General features: G+C 44.5%; 1 protein-coding gene across 1 annotated transcript in view; it reads left to right on the top strand.

The window, feature by feature from the left end:
* Positions 1-3,854: 3,854 nt before the first annotated feature.
* The window catches only part of LOC126163859 (serine/threonine-protein phosphatase 6 regulatory ankyrin repeat subunit A-like), a 69,090-nt gene continuing 45,733 nt past the window's right edge, over positions 3,855-27,211 (top strand). The window contains exons 1-2 of the mRNA XM_049920192.1: positions 3,855-3,867; positions 6,250-6,492. Coding sequence (XP_049776149.1) covers positions 3,855-3,867; positions 6,250-6,492 — 256 coding nt within the window. The remainder of the gene's footprint in view (positions 3,868-6,249; positions 6,493-27,211) is intronic.

Raw genomic sequence — 27,211 nt, 5'->3', positions numbered from 1 at the left:
AGACAGTATCTACAATGTTTGTGTTTACACCGACTTTCTTGTTTTTCTGCGGTGACTTTTGCATCTGACGTCTTATTTTTTGCCGCAGTCCTGTTCGATGATCGTGCGTCACAATCATTCAACACACACTATTGTCGGCGTCATTTCGCGGACCATGTTTTTCCTCTTTCTCTGTATGCGGTATAAATCTTCGATGCGGTGCCCCTTGAAACACCAAATACTTTGGCTTCCTCGGTTGCGGGATCAACTACCATACGAACACCAACAATTTGCCCACCTTCGAGTTCACTTAGCTCCCACATAATGCACTCACCACTACGCAGAACACAGTTCTGACCACGACTGACGCTTGAGACGTATTGAAGAGGTAGCCTCCGTGGTGACAACAACAGTGCAACCTGCGGCCTCGGCTAGAATCTGCACTTATAATGTTCGACGATGCGCTTCTCGCGGTTTTTCCATAGTTTGGCCCAGGCTCCGTGTATCTCGCGCTTCTGCCGAAGAACTGCTACGGCGCCTGCTGTGTGGTAAGATTCTCTGGGTCCTCCCCCATTATCACCTTGATCTACTCTCTTCGCTTGGTATCTTGTCTCAGTTTCATCGTACCGAGCTATCGTTTCAACGCATGTCCCCCATGTCGTTTATCTTTGTGTGACGTCAGCGAAGGCTGCCCTCGGCCATTTACTTTTGCTTAATTCTAATTTCAGAATACATCAATATTTTTGTTACCGCTTATTAGAAGTACTGCTTGTTAGAATTGCGTTACCTTGACTCCTTTTCCCAGTATCCAAGAGATCAGGGATTCCCTGCAGACAGGAACGTCGCCGACGACTTACATGGTCGAACACTCGACAGGTGACCAAATTACGGTCGTGAAGACCTGTTCACCCGCAAACTGGGGCAAGCTCGTTTCATTACCACCGCCTCGAATTGCAAGAGCTGTGGAAGACAGCGGTGTGAGCTAGCCATAGCTCCGTTAAGAACGTAGTGACCGACCATAGTCTAAAACTGGCCATACTAAGGAACACGAGAACACCAAAATACTTAGGTAATGCTGCTCCTTCTGCAACTGCGTAATTGAAGAGGCCATCTGAACTGGGCTGCAAGATGGTCTAATTAATAAAGATAGCGGCCTACAACTCAGTTACGCGTGCAACCCTGCACTGAACCTGAGAAGAAAGAGGAGTTCCCGGATGGTGGTATGCGCGCGGATAGCGAGCGGAACGGGGTGTTGGTGGGGGAAGCGGCCAGCACACATACGACGCCGGAGAATCATTAATCAGGGAACACCTGAAGATGGCAACAGGTCTGTTTGCCGAAACATCGTGGAGGAACTACAACGTCACCCGGCCTCACACCCGAGAATTTTATGAATTACAAATACGTTGGGAAAACATCAGATCGCACAGTATAAGTAACCGTAATTTTGTAGTTTTCATTTTATTTATTCTTGACAAAAGCATCAAAGTTGAGTATGTGAGATACATACATGTTGTTGTTGTGGTCTTCAGTCCAGAGACTGGTTTGATGCAGCTCTCCATGCTACTCTATGCTGTGCAAGCCTCTTCATCTCCAAGTAACTGCTGCAACCTACATCCTTCTGAATCTGCTTACTGCATTCACCTATTGGTCTCCCTCTTCGATTTTTAACCCCACGCTTCCCTCCAGTACTAAACTGTTGATCCCTTGATGTCCCAGAATGTGTTCTGCCAACCGATCTCTCCTTCTAGTCGGCTTGTGCCACAAATTTCTTTTCTCCTCAGTTCTAGTCAGTACTTCTTCATTAGTTACATGATATACCCATCTAATCTTCAGCATTCTTCTCTAGCACCACATTTCAAAAGCTTCTCTTTTCTTGCCTAAACTGTTCATCGTTCATTTTGCACTTCCTTACATGACTATACACTCCATACAAATACTTTCAGAAAATACTTCCTGACACTTAAATCTATACCCGATGTTAACAAATTCTTCTTCTTCAGACACGCTTCTCTTGGCATCGCCAGTCTACATTTCATATCCTCTCTACTTCGACCATAATCAGCTACTTTGCTGTCCAAATAGCAAAACTCGTCTACTATTTTGTCTCATTTCCTAATCTAATTCCCTCAGTATTGCCTGATTTCATTCGACTACTTTCCATTATCCTCGTTTTGCTTTTGTTGATGTTCATCTTATATTCTCCTTTCAGGATACTCCATTTCGTTCAACTGCTCTTCCAACTCCTATGCTGTCTCTGACAGAATTACAACGTCATCGGCAAACATAAAGCACTTACAAAGTAAATGCTAATTTAAAAATTCAAGACTGCGGTACATCTTGTGGAACATAGCCCACCTTGGTGGAGTTTGCTGAGCTCCACAGTCACGGTCACTTTGTAAGTGATGTTGAGTTTCAATTTGAAGAATATCTTAACGAAAAGTTGTAAAAGGAGAAGTAAAGACAAAGACGACAATGTAAGCAACGTTAGCACAGTATTTGTCAATCACTATGGCTTCAGAGCTTGCAGACAGCAGGTCTTCAACGATGCATCTTGCAAGACATAGTCTACACTGGTGTAAGTGCTCTGTATGTTGTTGAACTTCGCACTAACAAAGAGTTGACGATCTAGAACAACCTCACTTCTGCAAATTGTCGTTAGAAGTTGCAACCGATGTTCTGAGACCGTTCAGAGTTTTCCACACAGGTCATACTTATGTGAAACCGACTGTAGATTTTCCGGTGGTGTTGTCCCATGGTGTTCAGAACTCATCTTCCACATATGTAATCGAGAACAGATTTGTTAACCAGTGCTATGTATTGACTTGAAGAAACTTTTCCAGATGGCATTCTTGTAGGAAGAGAACTGTGACCGTATAATGGGCGTTTATGGGGAACAGACAGCTTATACTTGTCTCTGCATGTACCTACCTCACGCATCATGTGTGGAGGCGCAATCCCAGGTAAATGGTGTCCATCCCACGGAATGGGTTGTACACATGCAGTAACACGTCCCGACAGTTCATTGAGAGGTGTATCTACTCGAATAGCATCGAAGGAATTGTATCCAACCGGGCTAGCGTATTCAGCTGCTACACGACACAAAGTTAGCTGGTTTTACCACGTGTTTATTTCGTCGCTTTCTTGTCCGACCGTTTGGTACAAATTTTACAATTGATTTTCAACTACCTGGTCAGTTAGAGATTTGAAATTTTAAACGTAGCCCAAAAATGGATGATAGTACAATAGGTAGGGGTCACAGTCGGGGTGAAAAAGATTGGTAGCGCAAGTTTGCTTTGCATGACCAAGATGTTATGCAGGTAGTATCAGAATGCAATTGAGGGGGTATATGTGCGATGAGCACAGCTGAGTAGTGAGAGGGTAGGAGGAGGACATGGCTAGAGAGAGGAGGTAGGATAAAATGGACAGGACGAAGGGGGAGCAGGAGATGGACGGATCGACGGAAGGAAGAAGAAGAGAGAGAAAGGGAGGAGAAGAGGCGACAGAGAAGGATATGGATCGAGAGAGAGAGGTGTGGAAGTGGGCACAGAGAGTGGGAGGAGAAAATTAAGAGAGAGAGGGGGAAGGAGCAGATAGACAGAGAGAGAGAGAGGCAGATAGAAGAGGAAGGAGGCGATGGACAAAGAGAGAGGGGGGGGGCGAGGAGGAGATGGGTTAAGTGTGGGAGGAGATAGATGAAGGAACGGTGGAGGAGAAGATGGACATTTGGGGGACGAGGAGATGTGTGCTCTATTTGTGACATATGGGTACAACTTTGAAACTAGCACTGAAATAAATATCTCATATAAATCAAATTAAATTTCGTTTCTCTTGCTTTCAGATTATTTTTTTAGGAAAATAGCAACTAAGCAGACATGTCATTAGTAGGTAAGTGTAACAGTAGTCTACTCCAGAAAATTATAAGGTAAAAAGACTGAACTAAACGTAAAATTTACCACATGTTTCTTATAATTTCATCAAAATGTTTAAAAGAAACCGAAAAATTAGGTATACACCAGACTAAACAGTAGAAAATAGGTATTTAAATAAAAATGAACTTTTAATAAACCACGTTTATAAATCAGAGTAAAAAGTATACAATAATTTCTCCTAGCCACGGACAGATTCCTAACCCGTTACAAATGGTTAAAATGGCTCTAAGCACTATGGGACTTAACATCTGAGATCATCAGTCCGCTAGAACTTAGAACTACTTAAAACCTAACTAACCTGAGGACACCGCTCGAGGCAGGATTCGAACCTGCGACCGTAGCAGCAGCGCGGTTCCGGACTGAAGCGCCTAGAACCTCTCGACGACAGCGGCCGGCAACCCGTTACAGATAGTCCTGAAAATTTGTTATCGTGAGTTTTTAATAACTACGAAACTACTTATCAAATTTAAAACGAAAAACGGGGCTGCGGGGGAGACGAGGGCGGATGTAGTAATACATAACTCAGGCATGGATTTTTCATCTGCTTAGTATTACACTACTTATTAACTGATGCACGACAGTTTACCTCCTTACCGTTATCTATTACGTGTGCCTCGTGTTTTTTGTTTTAAATCGTAGAAGTTATTTCATACCTATTTAAAAATTCGCATTCAGAATTTTTTAGTACTATCTGTGTGGGATTAGGAATCTGTGTGGGACCAGGAGAAATTATTTTGTAGATTATACTTTCATTAGGAAAATGTTGTACTAAAAAATTATTTTTATTTAAATAATTATTTGTAGGTGCTGCATCTCAGGGTGTTCCCGCAGTTCAACACGCCCGGGAGTACGAATGGGTGGTGGGTTGTACATTTACTGACTGTCTTTGTCGTTTCGGACTGTTGCTTTTCTCGACCGTGCGCCTTGTCCGCACCACGTACCTGGTAATCCCGCGGCGGTCGTACTGTTCTGCTCCGTAGTCGCGACTGGCTGTTGGCTTGCCTGAAATCATACATCGAAAAAATGCAAGCGAATAAGGGGAGTCACTCAACGTTAAAACACAACACTGTTCGACGTCTGATATGAACAACTATATTCTGAGACGATTAAAGGAAAATCGCAGGTTGCACTGTTTACATTCTAATTCAGAAGTGTTATCCCAATTAATGGATGGTTAACAGTCCACAAAATATCATTTAGACGAGCGTACGCGTAACCGACACGACGCGGGTGATTATTTTGATGATGCGGAAGCCGAATGATCGAACGGAAGCTCTTACGCTCGTCACACATACAGATATCAGGTAATAGTCCTCCTTGTCACTAGTAATGATATAACACTGTTCGTAAAGTTAATTTTTCAGTTCTCAGTTCTCACTTGTACGAGCGTGCGCGTAACCGTCGCGGCGCGGTTGATTGTTGATAATGCAGAAACGCGAGGATCGAACTCACGTCCTCACACTCGCTACAAGACGCTGTCACTTGACTACACTCTTTTATGGTTACTAATTTTTACTGATTCACATTGGCTCATTGTGGGAGACGGAATACGACGCGGATGGCAGATGCTGTGCGACACGCAACGAGGGGAAACATAAATACGTTATCGACGGCACTGCTAATTTTTTTCATTACTTCTTGACGCACTTTCCTTGAATGACTTCCATATTTCATCACTTTAGTGTGACAGCACTTGTAGCAAACACTTCAACCTGAATACTAAAAAAGCCTCTGACATGCAGAGCTAGACACTACACAACATAACAGTACGGTGTCCCGCGCTCGACTCTCTACAGACGCGGCTCGCCGCGAAGATACGCCAGAACTTAGCCAGCGATATGACAATACGCTTACAGTGTGTTGTTTTTGTTTTACACTGGGAGGGTGCTGCTTGAAAGCACGGTGGAGAGTGACCCATAGATATCTGGTGTGGAACTGTGTTCTGCCGCGCGGGACTAGCCGAGCGGACCAGGGCGCTGTAGCCGTGGACTGTGCGGCTGGTCCCGGCGGAGGTTCGAGTCCTCCCTCGGGCACGGGTGTGTGTGCGTTTGTCCTTAGGCTAATTTAGGTTACGTAGTGTGTAAGCTTAGGGACTGATGACCTTAGCAGTTAAGTCCCGTAAGATTTCACACACATTTGAACTGTGTTCTATCTAGTCTCCTCTCCTGTATTTACTTGCACCCAGGTGTCCTCGGTCAACAGTAAAGAAAGTGCTGCACAATTACCGGGTGGTCTCCTCAGTACAAGAGAAACTTTTTAAGTGAAGGCTGAAGGCTGCTGCTGCGGTGCAGAGGTGTGCGAGGTGTGTTCACGGTGTGTGGGCGTGGTGTGTGCGCAGTGTGCGGCGAGGTGGAGGCGCTGGACATCGTGCTGAGCGCGGGCGCGCCCGCGTCCTCGGCGGACGTGCACGGCGGCTTCCCCGTGCACTACGCGGCGCAGATGTGCGGCCCGCACTCCGAGATGGGCAACGACGTGCGCTTCGGGCTGGCCGTGCTGCGCCGCCTGCTGCAGGCGCCCGGCCTCGACGTCAACGTGCGCGACCGCGACGGCCGCCAGCCCATCTTGTGGGCCGCCAGCGCGGGTGAGCAACCACACTCTGCACTGCACCCTGACTGCCTGCCCGCTGCTGCCGCGACACACGGCACTCCGGCCGACAGGGCGCGGCGCTTAAATCCGAACAAATCAAACTTTCTTTTTTAAAAGCAAATTTGTCAAAAGAAAATACAAACGAAAATGAAAATACTTTTACGTATAAGAAGTGGTATCTATCAAGAGTAACATTACTCGGTGTAACTTCCTTCATCCGCGATGAACGCCTCCAGTTTTCCATCTACCCATCTACATCCATACTCCGCAAGCCACCCAACGGTGTGTGGCGGAGGGCACGTTACGTGCCACTGTCATTACCTCCCTTTCCTGTTCCAGTCGCGTATGGTTCGCGGGAAGAACCACTGCCGGAAAGCCTCCGTGCGCGCTCGAATCTCTCTAGTTTTACATTCGTGATCTCCTCCGGAGCTATAAGTAGGGGGAAGCAATATATTCGATACCTCATCCACAAACGCACCGTCTCGAAACCTGCACAGCAAGCTACACCGGGATGCACAGCGCCTCTCTTGCAGAGTCTGCCACTCGAGTTTGCTAAACATCTCCGTAACGCTATCACGCTTACCAAAAACCCTGTGACGAAACGCGCCGCTCTTCTTTGGATCTTCTCTATCTCCTCCGTCAACCCGATCTGGTACGGATCCCACACTGATGAGCAATACTCAAGTATAGGTGGAACGAGCGTTTTGTAAGCCACCTCCTTTGTTGATGGACTACATTTCCTAAGGACTTTCCCAATGAATCTCAACCTGGTACCCACCTTACCAACAATTAATTTTATATTATCATTCCACTTCAAATCGTTCCACACGCATACACCCAGATATTTTGCAGAAGTAACTGCTACCAGTGTTTGTTCCGCTATCATATAATCATACAATAAATGATCCTTCTTTCTATGTATTCACACACAATACACTACATTTGTCTGTGTTAAGGGTCAGTTGCCACTCCCTGTACCAAGTGCCTATCCCCGGCAGATCTTCCTGCATTTCGCTGAAGCGATCGCACGCACTCTTTACAACAGTGCTGTTCGTATTCACGAATACTGCTTCGATAGCGGTGCGCAGAGGCGCAACATCAGCGTCCCTCGTCTTGCCGGCAACTCTTTCGACTACGCACCACACGCAGTAGTCGAGGCTGTTCAAATCCGGGCTACCCGGGGGCCGGAACTCGTTTGGCCAGAACGTGTCAGCCTTTTCCGAGAGCCAGTTCTGTACTAAATGACTCGCATGAGCCGCACCGTCCTGTTGGAAGACATGTTGTCTCCCCGAGGCCACAGTTACCGTCTACGATTTCACGACATCCGTCAGAACTTGTAGATAAATTTCTTTTGTGACAGTTTGTCCCTTTTCAAAGAAATGTGGTGCCGTGATACCACCCTCTGATCTCGGGTATCCGAAGAATCGAACTGTTTCAGTGATTTCAGTGGACAAACGCCCACTGCGAAGACTTGCGATAATCGCAGCTCTTCGGCTGTACTTCGCACTTCTGCGTTACATCGTGGCCATTTTGAGGTTATGACTGTTTACTAGATCCCTATGGCTTTCAAGAACGCCAATGGCGATCTCCGGCGCAACTACGACATGGCGGGAAATTTAGAGTGAAATTTGTGCTGATTTAAGCTCCGCACCCTGTACAAAAAGGTGTTTCAAAGACCCCTAGCAGTCACTAATTTTTATTGATTTGTGTAAATTTTTTAACGAAGCAACATGTTTCGAGGTATTAAGCTTATCTTCAGCCTAGGATGCCACAACAAAAAACATTTAACAAAAGTACACATGGCTTAAGGAGGGACGTACGTAAAGTTGCAATACTTAAAAAAAAATCCCTTATGAAGTCCAATGTTTTCAAGGCAATGCAACTAAATTAGCCTCAGTTGTTAAGAAATGCTATATAGATACACACATACGTTAAACAACTGAAATATTTTCAACAAGGTGAGTACAAATATTTCGTTTTCGAAAATCTGTTGGAACGAAATTAATTTATTCTTGTACAAAGTTTGATATACTATTATTACAAATATCTGTGGAACCTAATATTGAAATCTTATTTTGGCAGCTTTTTACAGCTCTCCAAATTTCTGTGAAAAAATTTGTAAATCTTAGAGCTTTCCTCTTACGCAAATGTCTTACTACTATAATGAATGAAAATTCCTTCAATAGAGTGTTTCACTGTACTGCTGACTAATTGCATGCCACATTTGACTACTATATAGTGTCATTGGTTTGTGAGGTACAATTCCTTCAATAGAGTGTTTCACTGTACTGCTGACTAATTGCATGCCAAATTTGACTACTATATTGTGCCATTGGTTTGTGAGGAAAAGGTACATAAAGTTGCCAAAATGAAAGTTACGGGAAACGTGAATCGAAGATTTGACAGTGTTTCTATTAGGCCTTACATTGCCGAGTGAACTAGAGTATATGCAGTCACCTCTTCATTCTGAAGCAGTCGTTTCTTTGCTTCTCCTTTTAGGTTAACCTGATTTTCAAACCCAGTAACAGTAACGTCAGCTGCATCAACCCTTCTGTCATCGATTTCCTTCAAAACCGACAGCGTGGATCAAATCCTAGCCTCTGTAGAGTCAGTAGTATGCCGCAATTAGCACACTCAAAAGCTAAACAATTATCATACGCTGCAGCTCCATCGCAGTTGGGAAAACAAATTTTGTCTTGGGGCACAGTTTTCCTTTCACAGAACTGTAACTTTCATTAGGATTTTTAGTTTTCCGTTGACACACTTTTATAGAAGTTCTATATCTGCTAAATACCCCCACATTGTGACTGCATAAAACTGGAAGAAAACACCGCATCAATATGAGAAAATACAGATCAACAAAGATGCGTGGACCCGTGCAAGTTTTTGTTGATTATAATTATTATCAGACTTAAGGTGTGGAATTGGAATGTAATATTCAGGAATTGAAATTTCAATAGCATGTAGTAAATGAAGATCTAATAAAAAAATGTTCACAATTTTGCTCATTTTCGCGTAAGTCGCTCTTAGTTGCTCTATATGGTCATGGTATGTGCTGTGTTCATTCTGAGGAGCAAGAGAAGAATAACACAACATGAGGGAATTTTTACCTCTGTTGTTAGTCTGCTGTTTACGTAAATCTTTCTTTAAATTAATTATCACTCATTTGGTTCATATAAAGCGGCTGTACTGTTTTGTTATGGTTCCAAGGCGACAGCACCAAGTCGTCATAACCAATTTCGTCCAAATTTATGGTACATACAGGGCTTCGACAGAAATGAAAATGACAAATGTGGTAAGAAAAAACAGCATTCTTGGCGTGGTTTGGACGAGGCATGAAACATTGATGTTATCGTAGTTTACAGGCAGCAGTGGGCACAGCGGGATAGCTGCAGAGTAGTAATCTAAGGATCATAGGTTCAAGTACCTATATGGAAACTTTTCCAATTTTTCTTTATTTTCAATTTGAACAAAGTAAACGACCCGCATGCAGTATGCTGTTACTGTTGCTGGGAAACTATTGCCAGTTGCCTACATATTTCTACAAGACAGTAGTGGCTCTTTTGAAATGGGTATTAGTAAAACTGGATGAGTACTTGGTAAAATATACTGTAAGCTTTCTATAAAAGAAATTGTCCATATGTGTGAGAAATCTGAATACATTTATTTCAAAAACTTGCTCCTCATTTAATGCGTACTTTACATATCGTACTCAGTTGCTGGGCAAAACTGACTTGGTTCGCCCTGTACTGTACATGTCAACAGTGTCGCAAAATAAAACTGTAAATACGATAATGTTTGAAGCTGAAAAAACGATTTAAAATTTATACCATAGCTGGGGCTCGAATGTGGATCTCCTACTTACTTGGCAGATTACACCTCCAGACCAGTATAGGTAACAGAGCTGCATGGACTACCCTTGTCCAATACCCTCACTAACACGAACTTCAGGTTAAGGTAACAGCTGCAGCGAAGTATACAGGCGAAACAGGACACAGTCCTGCAACAGACAACGATCTTAAAGTACTGCACAATTTTGAGAACAATTACAAAATGGACGTATTGGAGCAAATTGAAATATTCATCCTTGTTCTAAAGTGTGAAAATTAGATCCTAAACGAAATTATAAATTTCAAGAACTCACATTTCTTCACCAATTTCAGTTCAGTACTGTTAAAATGGAAAATAGGAACGATTAACAATATTTATGATTCTGTGTTCCAGTACCAAGTAGTTTTTATGCTGTCGATATTAACATCAATTTGTCACAGGCTCTCTTATTGTAATATATTTTGCGGCTAACATCACAGGTGTATCAGCAAGACAAGGAGTTATAAGCTGAATCGAAACAACTTTTGTTTTGACCGCCATCTTGTTTACAGCGCACAGGAGAGTTCATTGTGATGGTGGGTTCCAAGTGCCCTTCGCAAATTCATATACAATCGTGAACAATATCCAAGAAGCCTAGTAATGGATGTAACTGAACATACAACAAGAAGACAGGCATTTGATGTTGACAAAGTGAGTGATTACTTAATTTGTTTATACGTACAGCGTACTAACAAACGGAAAAAATATTCCGATATTCTATCATATTAGGATATCCTTCTCTTTCTCCGTAGGATGGCAGTATCTCAGGCCAAGACCGTTTGTAATTTACGACGTCAGTATCTATGTGTACTTGTTTTTGAAATGCAATTGTTGTCTGAAGATGCTGTTTGTGGCTCGAAACTTGTTGCTTTATTAAATAAGTACTGTGACTAGTAACAGTCTCTAAAAACTCTTTTCAAATTTTTGAAACAACCACGGCATAAAAAATCCTGGAGTACTGAATCAACTTAAGTCTATAAGGCAAGTCTTCCGGTCCAGACTGTACACGAATTACATTCTTTTCGGAATATGCTGATGAAATAGCTCCATTTTTAGCGAAGTCGCGGATATCACACCAGTACACAAGAAAGGAAATATTACTAATCCGCTGAACCATAATCCCATAATACTGAGACCGATTTACAAAAGGATTTTGGAACGTAGTGTGCTCGAACATTCTGAAATACCTCGAAGAAGGCGATCGGATGATACATAGCCAGTAGAGGTCGGTAAAACATCGTTTATGTGGAACACAACTGGCTCTTTAGTTACACGAACTAATTACTGCTATCAACAGAGCATCTCTCGTTCATTAATTTTTTCTTGATTTCTAGGAGCCTTCTGACAGTATCAAAAAGTTCACAGTTCGTAGTAATTGACGGAAAGTCATCGAGTGAAACAGAAGCGATATGGTCCCCAACGAAGTGTTATACGCATTTTACAGTTCCTAATATATGTAAACGATATGGGAGCCAACCTGCTCAGGTTGGCTCCAATATCGTTAACATATATAAGGAACTGCAGATTGTTTGCAGATGATGCCCTGTATTAAAGTCATCAGAAAATGATAAACTATTGCAGAATAACTTACACAAGGCATCTGTATGGCGCTAAAAGTGGCAGCTGACACTAAATATGGAAAAGTGTGATGTCCTGCACATGAGTAGTAGAAACAATCAGCTAATTTCTGTTACAACATGAATCACACAAATTTAAAGGTTGCTGACTCAGCTGCACGCATAGGAATCGCGATTACTAACAACTTAAATTGGAAAGAAGACATAGAAAATGTTGTGGGGATGGGAAACTAAAGAGTGCGTTTTATTGGCTGAAGGATTACAAGATGCAACGGATCTACCTAAGAGACTGCTTGCACTATGCTTGTCCGTCCTCTTCTCACGTACTGCTGCGCGGTAACGGATACTTACCAGATAACAATGACGGGGGATATCAAAAATGTTCATAGAAGGGCAGCTCATTTTCTATTACCGTGAAATAGGTGAGAGGGTGTCACAGGTATGACACGCGTTTAGGAATGAATTGAAACAAGGCGTTTTTCGGTATGGCGTGAGCTTTTTTACGAAATTTTATATCAGCAACTTTGTCCTGTGGATGCGAAAATATTTTATTGTAGCCAACCTACATATGGAGAAATAGGCATCATATAAAATGAGAGAATCATAACTGGCACGGAAAGATCTACATGTTACTTTTCCTATGTGCTGCTGGAGAGTGAAAACGGTAGAGAAATTGACTGAAAGTTGTTGTATGTAAGTGTAGCTTCAGAGAACTCAGGTAGACAGTGGCCCACCCACCTGCTGTGACAGTCGGTGTGGTGTCACCGCAAGGCACCACAGTTGCTAGGTTGTAGGCCTCAAATCGGCCGCGGTCCGTCAGTACACACCGGACCCGAGAGTCGCCACTGTCGGCGCTAGCAGGACGAGCGCCGCCACTCGGCTGGTCTGACGAGACGAGCTGGAGCACTGGCCAGTTCCACAGCCGACTTTAATAGCAATGGTTCACTTGTTATGGCTTCAGAGATCTCATGTGCAGAGACGCTAGTTAGCATAGCCTTCAGCTAGGTTAGTAGCTACGACCTAGCCAGGCGCCACATACAGTTTATGCATTGACAATTTATCTATATGTGTGAAGCAATCAGAATTGTAAAGAAGTATTCGCAGTTCAGTCTGTAACTGCACTGGTAAATATTATTGTACATAGGCAGGATCGACGTTCACCGCTGATGCTGAATTAAAGCTAAGTGTTTAATTGTACTCCTAACTTTCTAATCACCTAAGATGTTCCAGATACATCCCGTCAAGTATAGTTCATTCATCCTCACATCAGCCCACGTGATCAACGCGTGCAGTGAATGGCCACAACTCGTGATCAGACTAAGAGTCAAATTGCGTGACTTAGCCGGGTCACCCTTTTTCCATGAGGCCCACAGTTCCGCCTCATACATAACAGTCGGCGAAAACGGTGTCGGGCCAGTGAAGCTATTGATATTGGACATCGGCTTTGTCCTGTGACGTAGTGACGTCGTCACATTTGACGTTTTTACATGCACAAACAGAGATAGAATACAATGGTGGTAATTGTACGTTGTTTTTTGGGATGCAGGTGTGGTGACAGGCCGATCCGTAGCGCAGCCACAGGTCTACGTTAGGTTGTAAGGTGACGTTTTCATTGAGAATTAGAGAAACTAACGAATGAATGTCGTGTTACGAGAATAACCATAGCGTGAACCCGAACCCCACCGATATAATTTCTGATGTTGTTTAGGGATATTGTAGGGGTATTTTGGTGTAACGCACCAATGCTTTAAGGTGGCTCGATGTAGACTAATTATGTTATTTACTGAAAAAGTCTGTAGTATGCAACCGCCAAAATGAAGAGTAATGCAACAGTGATCAGAAAGATGCGAAACTACTGTGACGTGGTTGCTGTCGCTGTGGGAATTGCTCGTCCAACCGCCGCTGTTCCCCTCTTTCATTGCGTCCAGTGCCCCTTCACACGAGACGCACATCGGCCACCTGTCCATCAGTAAGCCTATCCCTACTACTGTGTGTAACTGTGAACGTACAGCTAACGCTGCTGGAAAAAATCGAGACAGAACGCAGCTTTAATGAATGCAAGGTAGAGGGCGAAAAATGAAGTCGCTGTAATACTGTTGTTAGCAGCGGATAGCCTGATTCAATGGAACATTTTTGATTTCGAACATGACACACGACGCGTACCGCCAACAGTGCACTGTAGTATAGATATTTTCAGTACAAGACAAATACCTAACATTAAGGGGACTGACGCAGGAACGGGAGGGAGGGGAATGGAGGGCAATAAAGAAAAAAAATGGTTCAAATGGCTCTGAGCACTATGGGACTCAACTGCTGTGGTCATCAGTCCCCTAGAACTTAGAACTAATTAAACCTAACTAACCTAAGGACATCACACACATGCATTCCCGAGGCAGGATTCGAACCTGTCACAGTAGCAGCAGCGCGGCTCCGGACTGGAGCGCCTAGAACCGCACGACCACCGCGGCCGGCCAATAAATCAAACGAAATGCAATTGGTGTATTACGAGCGTTCCGATATTATTGGTTGCTTATGCCAAAGTATTCAGAAAATGTCCCTGGACAAACTTGGAAATTTTGTCGATGGGAAATCGTGTTGACCCTGCGTAATTCTTTTTAATATTGGTATTTAACGATAATGGATTTACATTAATGGTTTACGTCCGCCTTTTTATTGACGTCAGGAGTCAAAGTAGACGTTTGTATCGAAAGATTTTCAGTACTTCCAAGGGCTCTCAGTCGCAGAAGGTACTGGACACCTGCAGGCGAAGTGTCGGCTTCATGTGCAGCTCGTTCCTTCGTGTGTACGAATCGTCGGAAGTAGCCCATCACTTGCTTATCCCGACACCGCTGTAACAAAGTCTGCTGAGAAGACTCGCCTTTTTCATTCGTAGCTTTTTTTCCGATTTCCGATTTTAATTTCCAGTGATCATCCAACTTTACTGGTACATTAGTGAAAACATTTCTTGCGAGTAAGTCTTCTAATACACTAGAATTAATAACAAAAATGATTTAATTTCAGATCGAAATGGTGGTTTTCATATTCATATTAATGATATAAAGATAGAGGGGTGGACAAAAATATGGGTACGCAGAAAACACAACACATTAGCATGCCTAATGCGGTGTATGAAAACATTCGCATCGAAACAGTTTCCAGTCCAGAATGAGATTTTCACTCTGCGCTGATATTAAAGTTCCTGGCAGATTAAAACTGTCTGCCGGTCCGAGGCTCATTCTGGAAACATCCCCCAGGCTGTGGCTAAGCCGTGTCTCCGCAATATCCTTTATTCCAGGAGTGCTAGTTGTGCAACTTTCGCAGAAGAGCTTCTGTGAATTTTGGAAGGTAGGAGACGAGATACTGGCAGAATTGAAGCTGTGAGTCGTGCTTGGATAGCTCAGTTGGTAGACCACTTGTCCGCGAAAGGCAAAGGTCCCGAGTTCGAGTCTCGGACCGCCACACAGTTTTAATCTGCCAGGAAGTTTCAGCTTCCACTCTTTCCGGATTGGATAAATACAGGTTCCGTATGGTTTTTGAGGGAATGTTTCACCACTCTTCCTGCAAAATAGCGGCAGGTCCGTGAAATGATGATGGAGGTCGATAGTGATCACACGCCCTACTCTTTAAACTAGACCACGAAGGCTGTGGCCAGGGGAGATGCGACAGTACATCCTGGTGCTCACAAAACCAGTCCTGGACGATGCGAGCCGTCTGGGCAGCAGCCTTGTCGCATTGCAACACGGCGCCGGGGAGCAAACGTTGTAGCATTGGATGGACCCCACAGTCAAAAGGGTCACATAATCTTTGGCAGTAATGCGACCCTGAAAAGTAACAATGGGGCCCTTGAAGTACTACGATATGGCTGCTTAGATCATCGCCGAAACCCCGTCACGTATCACTCTCGGGACGTAAACTACGCCAGAAATTGGAAAGAGCGAGAAATAAGACTCATCCGACCAAATGACTGTCTTCCATTGCTCTACAGCCCACGTTGTAAGGCTTCGGCACCACGGTTTCTTGATTCGGGCATTTGCATCACTGATGAGAGGTTTTGGAATTTAAGCTCGCCATTTAATTCCCCAGTTATGTTCCTTCCTTAGTGGGTTTCTTTTTTTGTGCTGATATGGTTCGCGAGTGCGATATTAAGTGCTGCAATGACTTTGGAGCTTTCGTCCTCTTATTTCTCGGCAAGATCCTGTTAAGTGTCCACCTGTTAAGTGTCACGATCATTCAACACACACTTTCGTCCGCGCTGTGACTTCGCGGTCATGTTTTTCCGTTTTCCCAGTAAGCGGTATAAATCTTGGATAAGTGCCCCTCGAAACTCCAAACACTTCGGCTCCCAAGGTTACCCACCGACATCTTCCCCCACGTTCTAGTTCCCCTGGTTCCTACGCAATGTCCTCACAAATACACAGGACACTGTGCTGACCAACACTGACGCTTGCAGTGTATTGAGGACGCTGCGCCGGCCGCTGTGGCCGAGCGGTTCTAGGGGCTTCAGTCCGGAACCGCGATGCCGCTACGCTCGCAGGTTCGAATTCTGCCTCGGGCATGGATGTGTGTGTTGTCCTTAGGTCAGTTATGTCTAAGTAGTTCTAAGTTCTAGGAGACGGATGACCTCAGATTTAAGTCCCATAGTGCTCAGAGCCATTTGAATCATTTTGAGGACGCTGCACAGGCGCCGTTCGTGGCCAAACACAACGACACAATCTCCAAGCTTGGCAGGTATCTGCATTTACACTCAAGCATGCGTTCCTCGCGGTGTTTTCATATTTTTGTCCAACCCCTGTATATATCAACGCCTACTAACAAAATATGCATACCACTCTGCTATCAAATTATTCGGCTTAAAAAATACCCGTTAATCGTCGAAGATAAGGAACAGCACATATCACGTAAGCGCTCTCAAATGAAGTTCTGTATGAATTACATAAAAAGAGCCAGTATTCCCGTCAGTAACATGAAGGATAACTGGCTGTGTTTGCACGAATAAACTCTTATCTTGTGCAGCACATGAAATTAAAGTTTTGTTCTGCAATTTTCATTGAATTTTGAGTCTAAGCATCGTACTAGATAATACTAAGAAAGTAGTTTGCAGCTTTAATACTCCCTGGACAGGACGAAGCTGTGGGGAAGATTGGTAAAACTGGAGCGTCAGTCTTTCCACAGTAAACAGACAAAAAAAAATCGCGGCGCCAACAAATAAATAATGTAATTAATTTTCGGGAATATGTTCGTCTATGTAACATATCTAAGTGGTTAACATTGCAAGGTCACAGGTTAATATAAGCGCGGGATACGCCATTGCAAGTGTGAAATGCTTCAATCACCGGTGTAACCACCAGAATGTTGAATGCAAGCGTGAAGACGTGCATGCACTGTGTTGTACAGGTGCCGGGTGTCAGTTTGTGGGTTGGAGTTCCACGCCTGTTGCTCTCGGTCGGTCAGTACAGGAGCGGTTAATACTGTTTGTGGGTGACGCTAGAATTGTCGTCCATTGATGTCCCAAATGTGCTCGACTGGAAACAGATCTGGTAATCGAGCAGGCCAAGGGAAAATGTCGACACTCTGTAGAGTATGTTGGGTTACAACATCGGTATGTGGGCGAATGTTATCCTGTTGGAAAACACCACCTCGAATGATGTTCATGAATGGCGGCACAGGAGGTCGAATCACCCGACTAACGTACAGATTTCCGGTCAGAGTGCGTCGGATAGCCACGACAGTGCTCCTGTTACCATACGAAGTCGCACCACAGACCGTAACTCAGGTGTAGGTCGCATGTGTCTCAGCTTGCTTGCAGGCCTTCAACTGGCTTCCTTGTAACCAACACATGGCCATCGCTGGCTCCGAGGCAGAACCAGCTTTCACCAGAAACACAACAGACCTCCACCCTGCCCTCCAATGGGATCTCGCTTGACACTGCTGAAGTCGCAGTTGGCGGTGGTCTATGGACAGGCTCGGAGCTCTCCTTGAAGTAACGGATTTGTAACAGTTCGATGCGTCACTGCGGCTCCAAATACTGCTCAAACTGCTGCTGCAGATGCAGTACAAAGCGCTAGGACGACACACAGAAGAGCATGGCCTTCCCTCTCGATAGCGCCACCTGGCTGTCCGGAGCCCGGTCTTCCTGCGGCCGTGCATTGCCGTCACCACCACTGGCAACAATAATGCACAGTGGGTACATTCCTGCCAGGTCTTTCTACAGTGTCACTGGAGGAACATCCAGCTTCTCATGCCTCTATTACATGACCTCGCTCAAGCTCAGCGAGGATTCATAATGGCGTCTTTGTCACCTTAAACGCATTCTTGACTAACATCACCTCACCACTCCCAATCTGAAATATAACCGACGCTCACGACCGCTACCGCGTGTGTATAAAGCAAACCTGTTTTGCATTCTCATGGTGGGGCTACTAGCGCCATTCTTACATGACTGAGTAGACATCATGTTTCAAATGTGGAAACACGCCTACCATTTCGGTTTGTGTCGCACAACTCCTTCCTGGTGTCTCATTTTTTTCCCGTGAGTGAATATGAAGCGCGATATGAGCCGGTGATAGGCTCCCGGGGCTTCCGTGCTACCTGTTGTCGCCACTGCACTGTCAGGGAGTGTTTCTGGAGTGGTCTGCGCCGACAGGTTTGTGCTGCGCGTGGCTGCAGACTTTCTCCGCGCAAGAAAAACGCCGCCTCCCTCCCTGCCTCACCCCCGCCGCGCATTTCTCTCTCTCTCTCTCTCTCTCTCTCTCTCTCTCCTTCCCTCTCCCTCCCCCTCCCAGAGTATCGCTTCTCACGCGGGTTCGCCTGCCCGTCACGCAACCCGCACAACTACCTGCAGACAGTCTCTCCCGGCTCAGCCTTTCTGCGTCGGGAGATTTGATTATACAGTACTGGACATTAAAACTGCGATACCACAATGGCTCGCAAGTAGCTAAACTTTACTTATCGTGTGTTTACAGTACAGTCGTAAGAATACGTGATTGAATTTATATTTTGAGGATATGCAATGTGAAAAATTTACTACACACTGCTGCAACCTCTCGCAGTAGCAGCTTTTTCAACACAATCAAGCTCAGCATGGATCACAGATATGGGTACGTCGTTTGGTGCTGATTCAAATTTACGCCAGAGTTCAACAGTTGCAGAGGACAGCCAGCGGGGTGCAGTCTCGCGGCAGCCCATGACCACACACATTCGAGCGCTATGAATCGTTGAGAACGTGCTCGCTGGGGCAACAGTTGAATACCCACTGTACCGATACAGGTCAGAACAAAATGGAGAAAATGAGGTTTTGCGTTATCTTGTAGAAAGACGGGGCACAGCCGCTGGAGTTGACACGCTAGAAATGCAAACGTCTGCTGTTTAAATTGTTGCTTACAGTGACTGCATTGTGTGCCCAATTGCACCTCCTGCCATCACGGCTGGTGCTGCGACCGTGTGGTGATGACGAATGCAGTCGGGCAAAGTTCGTTCTGCTCGGAGCATCGACATATACAGCCGTCCATCGTGATGGTGTGCACAGGACCTGTGATCGTTTGATAATGCGGCGCGGTGCTGCCCCTCAGCCCTTTGCTGTCGTTGGACCGACCACTGGCAGTGTTCCTCCTCCTGCTGCCAGCGAGTGAAGCGGCGCAGAGCTCAGGACACTGGCCTCCCGTGCGGGAGGACGGCGGTTCACGTCCTCATCCAGCCATTCTGATGTACGTTTTCCGTAATTTGCCTAAATCACTCCAGGAAAGTACACGTCGGTTCCTTTGAAACAGCACTGCCGACTTCCGTCGCCCATCTTGCAACAATCCGAACCTGTGTTCCGTTGCTAGTAGCCTCGATGTCGACGAGACGTTAAATCCTGGTTTTCCTTCCTTCCTTTTTCTGTCTTGTCCCGCATCAGTGGAAGCCGCAACAGTGATCGCCCTGCTGACCGTCCATGGTCGTCCAGATGTCGTCATACTATTCATGAGGATGCTTGCCTTGCTACAAACAAACCTTTCCTGACCCAAGGTATATGACGTGTCCGTAGCACCGCCTAGTGAACAATATGTCTGTCCTCTCGGGCGCTAGTCGCGCGAGGTCGATGAGATCGTGTGTGGCCATATCGATTCCATATTCGTGTGAAAGTCGTGGCTTCTTGGGCAACGCTGGCACCAGTATCGCGGAACGATTAACTCCAGTCTCGACAGACGATGCTGTCTCTATCGAATTGCGACGCGTGTTGCTACAGTACTCTCTTTCTTATACGAAGCATAGCACGATCTAGTCACAAACAACTGCCAGTCAAGTACAGTTTCTGAATGAGAAACGCGCTGCGTCACCTTTGCAATGTACTCGTACAAATGCAGACGGCGCTACTGCTGCCTAATTTGTCAGGTTTCACGTAAACCCTAATCATGCGGACATCCAAACACGTAATACACTTCATACCAGTTCCGCATGTGTTGCATTCCGTCTTCACGCTGCTGAAGTTTTAATGGCAGGCAACAAAAATAACATAAATTTTTATTTGTGGGACGTCCACAACTATTCTCCGATTTGTTCGAGTTAAACAAACCCGCCATAGTTGTAAAATACTGTTATTGACCGAAGTCTTACACGACAGAATTCTCTACACACGGTTTCGAGTCTTAGCCCCTTATCTGAAGTCTGAAGTACACTAAACCAACAGTTGTAACCTACTGCATCAAACAAAAAATTAAAGATTAATAGTTGGAAAATGAAATGTCACACGAAACTTGTTTAAGATTTGAGATCCACCTGATGATGGGGTTAAAATCTCGAAACCGTGGTAGTGTATAGTGACTTTTGTCGTGTAAGACTTCGGTCAATAAAAGTATTTTACAACTGTGGCGGATTTAATTACCATGAACATACTAAAAATAACGTCTGGGTGCGTGCGAAACCGACTGGTTCAACGAGTCTTTGCAGTAGTAGACATTTCAGTCGGCATATTCATCTGGGTGGGCACAACGGCCTCAGTAAGTTTGAGGAAAGGCATCATTCCACCTCGCTGTATTTTGAAATCCTACTATATTTAGCTCTTCTAATTTCGGGCATGGCCCATTTTCCTTGCATCTAAAGCAGACGTGGATACGTCGCTGTCGTCCCTTGATACAAAGATCGCTTCCCACGCGTAATCGTGGATATCACAGTCGTCAAAACGCATCGTCTACGCATGCATAAATATTTCCGCAAGCTACCGAATCATGTGTAGTGGAGGGTAGCATGTAAAACTACAAGTCACTTCCTTTCCTATTTCACTCGCAAATGGGGCGCAGGAAAAACGACTATCTATATGCCCCACATGGCCCTTCCTCTTACTTTGTCTTTGTCATTCTTATGCGAAATGTACGCTGGTGGCAATAGAATCGTTTTGCAATCAGCCGCAAATTTCTGTTCTCTAAATTTTCTCAGTAGTGTTTCGCAACGTCGTCTTCCCTCCAGGGATTCCTATTTGAGTTCAGGAAGAATGTACGTAACACTCGCGTACTGACAGAATCAAGCGGTAAGAAATCTAGCGCACGCCTCTGAATTTCTTCGATATCTTTCTTTACTCCAACCCAGTGAGGATCCCAAACATTCGAGCCGTACTCACGAATTGGTAACACTGGTATTCTATACTCGGTCTCCTTCCGAGATGAGCTGCAGTTTCCTAAATCGCTCCCAATAAACCGAAGTCAACTATTCACCTCCCCCACTGCCGTCCTTACGTACTTGTTCCATTTCATATCGCTTTGCAAGTTTACGCATGGGTATTTAGTCGATGCGACTTTGTCAAACTGCACGCCACTAATACTGCAACTTAAATCGTTATTTTCTCAGCTGTCAATTCCAATATCGAACAGAAAGACCATTCTACACATGTCCACTGTTCTGCTTTATACATTACACGTATTACAGATTGGGGAGGAGGCTGTCTATAAAGTCTGGGTACATAGGGAATTCTAATAAATGATAATTAACCACATTTTAGACACTTTAATGTTAACAAATAATATTTTCATCATGATTTCCGTGCTTTTCAATGAATAACTTGAAACGCTTTGTAAGATTAGGGCGAACTTGATGGAATACGTGTGAATTGCCGTCGATTTTAGCACACGGACTGGTAATGCGTTCTATTAGTTGGTTTAAATTTGTAATCATCATCGAGTAAACTTTTTCTTTCAGCTTACCCCAAGAAAACAAATCAAGTGGACCACATCACATGACCTCTTCTCCCAATCCAGTGAGGAAAGCTGTTAATCAACCAATCTCTAACACAGCTGCAGGAAAATGGGAAGGACCCCACCCTGCTGGCAGACGCTCAACCTGAGGCATCAATTTGTCTCTCAGCATGTTCAGATAAGTCTCATCCGTTACATGTTCATCAAAGAAGAAAGGTCGTAGCACATGAGCTTTCCACAAACCACACCACACCATCACATTTTGGCAACCCTGATGTTTGGATGGACTCATCCAATGTGGACTGCCTTGAGATCAGTATCGAAGATTTTGTCTGTTCATTTGACCATTGACATAAAACACAGCTTCATCACCGAACAACACACACAGTTTTTAGTAAAATTGACATTTTCATCCAATATATCTGTAAACAATTCACACATCTGCATGCACCTACCGCAGTCATGTTCATTTAAGGGGTGTAATATCTGTAACTTGCACGGATGAAACCTCTCCTCTGCCAGAATTTTGTGCGTGGTTGACCTTGAAACACCCAACTCCGTGGATGTCCGCTGAAGCGATTTCTAACACAAACTTTGGCGAAGACAGCCTCTTTCGCTTCGTCTAAAGTCTTTGGTGGTCCGGAAAGGGGTTTTGTCCAACACAATGTCTGTTACTTTAAACTTGGTGATTACTTTCCCGACGGCAGGTAAACAAATAGGTTGATGAAGAGGGAGTCGAAACTTAAATTCTTCCGCAATTTTGCGATACGACCATCCTTCTCATCCATTTAAGTGTATCAACTTCTTTAGACACAGTCATCATTCAATCTGGAGAAAAATTATTAGAATTATTACAGTTTATTTTATTATTACTAATTTATTGATATTTACAGAATATAGGATATTTCTTACAGTTTATTATAATCCCCTATGTGCCCAGCATTTGTGAACACCCTATACTGTATACCATAACACTTCTAATATATCTTTCTTTTATTTGAATCTCTTCTGATTCTGCCACTGCCGCTAGTTTATCTTTAAACATTCTTGAAAAATTATTATTCAGGATTGTTAAGTAATGTACTCCACACCACGGGTCTCTTTGAAACCCACCAATGCATTCACAGTAATGGTAGAAAGACATGAGCATGCCTTTGCTTGCGTTCAGTCTATTCCACGGATACAAGGAAAAGACAGGATACAGTTGCCTCTGCGTATTCTCATTTATTGTGCGACAAATGAAAATGACCCTGCGGCAGAGATGAAAATTGGTAGAGTGAGTACCTGTCAATGACAAAGAAATACTTTACGAGTAAAGACTAAACCGAGCGAGGTGGCGCAGTGGTTAGACACTGGACTCGCATTCGGGAGGACGACGGTTCAATCCCGCGTCCGGCCATCCTGATTTAGGTTTTCCGTGATTTCCCTAAATCGCTCCAGGCAAATGCCGGGATGGTTCCTTTCAAAGTGCACGGCCGACTTCCTTCCCCGTCCTTCCCTAATCCGATGAGACCGATGACCTCGCTGTCTGGTCTCCTTCCCCAAACCAACCAACCAACCAAGGTGTATTTAACTTCAGAAAGCTAAATAGGAAGAGTTATGCCACAGCTATGTGGTATGTACATACACTCCGATGAGCATCTGAAGATGATCAGGGATATATCGATAACTCTCTCCGCTCTCATTCAGGCCCTCTGTCAAATCAGGGTGTTGGACGCGTATCCTCTAGTAAGGCACTGCCATCACTTGCGGGCAAGTCTTACGGCGGTCCGCTTTTCTGTTACACGTTCTCTACTGGCGTCAGAATTAAGGCCTCTAGCTCAGCGTGGTTGGGACGGCATTCCCAGGAGCGTCGCTGTCCTCTCAATTTTCTAATACACTCTTTGTGAGACGGAGATGCTATCATGTCGACCAAGTCCGCAAATACAATGATCTGTTCTGCGTTGTCCATAATTTCCCGTGTATTCCTAATTTGAAGTCATTGCCTCTTCAGGAAGAAAAGTGGCGCTTAACTTGGGCAGTCGAACACTACTGTATCAAGTGTCCCTCGTTTTCTAGACATCCGATATCCGCTTTCGACACGATTTTCTCTATCTGGTTTAAATATGGCCCATGGCCTGTCAAAAAAACCTGTCTTGTTGGTTTTATGTATAAATACTGGACCATACACTAAACCCTGCGGTCATTTCTTGGTCGCCCCTATTGTAACGAATGTGTGTGTGGACATGAGTTACACAATTCTATCTCAGCAGTGGTCCTTCCGATAACCACACAGCAGTTGCGGAAATTCCAGCCCCTTAACGCTGTGGCGTCCCATTTTCACTGCCGTGGACGACTTTTAATGGTCACTTCTCTGGCGAGAGGCACCACACGTTATTAACGAAGGTACCCGCAACGTCGTCCATTATTCCCTACAATCAGACGCTCTTTGATTAGCGTACAAAATGGAGCGATAGGCCTGGTTCATGGCATTTCTGTGGGTTTTCATGTGCTGAAACCACTCATTAATACCAAACTGTATTTTGTATCTCGTCAGTTCCTCGAACACCAGCTTTCCAAAGACGTTACCAACAAGGTCAGTGGGTCTGGAAGACTTAGGATACGTCGGAACGTCTGTAAGTGATTCAGCCTGCTTCCATTCTGAACGGAATCCTCCTAGCTGAACGTATTTGTTACATATCTTTGTCCGACTGCACAACCAGTGTTCCCTTGTTGTTTCGCCTCGTCGTCGTTTTTATTGTCTTTGTCCCGGTAGCATGTGCGGAATGGGTCGCTAACCTTGGCATTTATTCCTTGCCTCATTAGAAGATTTAGTTGTGCATCTCTGAGTTCCACTTAATAACACCAAACGAGATAATAGAATGAGCGCAACCAAAGTAAACAACCATTCGCGTTCCAGTTATGAAGTAACCACATCTGAAAAAAATGGTTCAAATGGCTCTGAGAACTATGGGACTTAACGTCTGAGGTCATCAATCCCCTAGAACTTAGAACTACTTAAACCTAACTAACCTAAGGACATCACACACATCCATGCCCGAGGCAGGATTCGAACCTGCGACCGTAGCGGTCGCGCGGTTCCTGAACCCACATCTGCAACACAACCGTGAGAAAAGAACTGCCTCACATTTAATTCAGCGGCAGGAGAGACTCATTAAAGAACACGAGAGGCCGGATGTCTATAGTGTTGATAACATAAATGATATTAATAATGCGTACGCGAAAGAACTTGCCCCCCTTCTAACAGCCGTGTACCGCAAGTCTCTAGAGGAACGGAAGGTTCCAAATGATTGGAAATGAGCACAGGTAGTCCCAGTCTTCAAGAAGGGTCGTCGAGCAGATGCGCAAAACTATAGACCTATATCTCTGACGTCGATCTGTTGTAGAATTTTAGACCATGTTTTTTGCTCGAGTATCATGTCGTTTTTGGGAACCCAGAATCTACTATGTAGGAATCAACATGGATTCCGGAAACAGCGATCGTGTGAGACCCAACTCGCTTTATTTGTTAATGAGACCCAGAAAATATTAGATGTAGGCTCCCAGGTAGAGGCTATTTTTCTTGACTTCCGGAAGGCATTCTATACAGTTCCGCACTGTCGCCTGATAAACAAAGTAAGAGCCTACGGAATATCAGACCAGCTGTGTGGCTGGATTGAAGAGTTTTTAGCAAACAGAGCACAGCATGTTGTTATCAATGGAGAGACGTCTACAGACGTTAAAGTAACCTCTGGCGTGCCACAGGGGAGTGTTATGGGACCATTGCTTTTCACAATATATATAAATGACCTAGTAGATAGTGTCGGAAGTTCCATGCGGCTTTTCGGGGATGATGCTGTAGTATACAGAGAAGTTGCAGCATTAGAAAATTGTAGCGAAATGCAGGAAGATCTGCAGCGGATAGGCACTTGGTGCAGGGAGTGGCAACTGACCCTTAACATAGACAAATGTAATGTATTGCGAATACATAGAAAGAAGGATCCTTTATTGTATGATTATATGATAGCGGAACAAACACTGGTAGCAGTTACTTCTGTAAAATATCTGGGAGTATGCGTGCGGAACTATTTGAAGTGGAATGATCATATAAAATTATTTGTTGGTAAGGCGGGTACCAGGTTGAGATTCATTGGCAGAGTCCTTAGAAAATGTAGTCCATCAACAAAGGAGGTGGCTTACAAAACACTCGTTCGACCTATACTTGAGTATTGCTCATCAGTGTATGATCCGTACCAGATCGGGTTGACGGAGGAGCTAGAGAAGATCCAAAGAAGAGCGGCGCGTTTCGTCACAGGGTTATTTGGTAATCGTGATAGCGTTACGGAGATGTTTAACAAACTCAAGTGGCAGACTCTGCAAGAGAGGCGCTCTGCATCGCGGTGTAGCTTGCTCGTCAGGTTTCGAGAGGGTGCGTTTCTGGATGAGGTATCGAATATATTGCTTCCCCCTACTTATACCTCCCGAGGAGATCACGAATGTAAAATTGGAGAGATTAGAGCGCGCACAGAGGCTTTCAGACAGTCGTTCTTCCCGCGAACCATACGCGACTGGAACAGGAAAAGGGAGGTAATGACAGTGGCACGTAAAGTGCCCTCCGCCACACACCGTTGGGTGGCTTGCGGAGTATTAATGTAGATGTAGATGTAGATGAATGCTTTCCTCAACACACTTCTTATGCTTTTTTTCAAAACATACTTCCCGTTAGGACGTTGAACATAGGCTACTGTAACAGGCAATCTGGGTGGACTGGCTAATGGGATAAGGATATCATGTTGAAAAAAGTGGGTACTATATCAGATATTCACAACTGAACTAAAGTAGGCCGTTACAAACAGTACTGTAAGGGTCTTACAAATGTCATTAGGAAGAAAAGAAGCAAACACAATAGCTAATCCTCAGTATAAAATTAAAACCTGTGTGTGAAGGAAGTGTCTCGCCATCAATACGAGGTCGAGGAGATAAAATCAGTATGCAGGAGAAATGTTATTGTTACTGGAGAGTCAAATATATGTACAATATTTAACAATAACTTTCCGATTGTTATTGTTGTTGTTCAGTCCGAAGACTGGTTTGATGCAGCTCTCCACGCTCCTCTGTCTTGTGC

The sequence above is a fragment of the Schistocerca cancellata genome, chromosome 1 (genome assembly GCF_023864275.1).
Source record: "Schistocerca cancellata isolate TAMUIC-IGC-003103 chromosome 1, iqSchCanc2.1, whole genome shotgun sequence".
In the NCBI taxonomy this organism is placed as follows: domain Eukaryota; kingdom Metazoa; phylum Arthropoda; class Insecta; order Orthoptera; family Acrididae; genus Schistocerca; species Schistocerca cancellata.
Note: the sequence above shows the minus strand (reverse complement) of the source record. Positions and strands in the feature narration are given on the sequence as shown.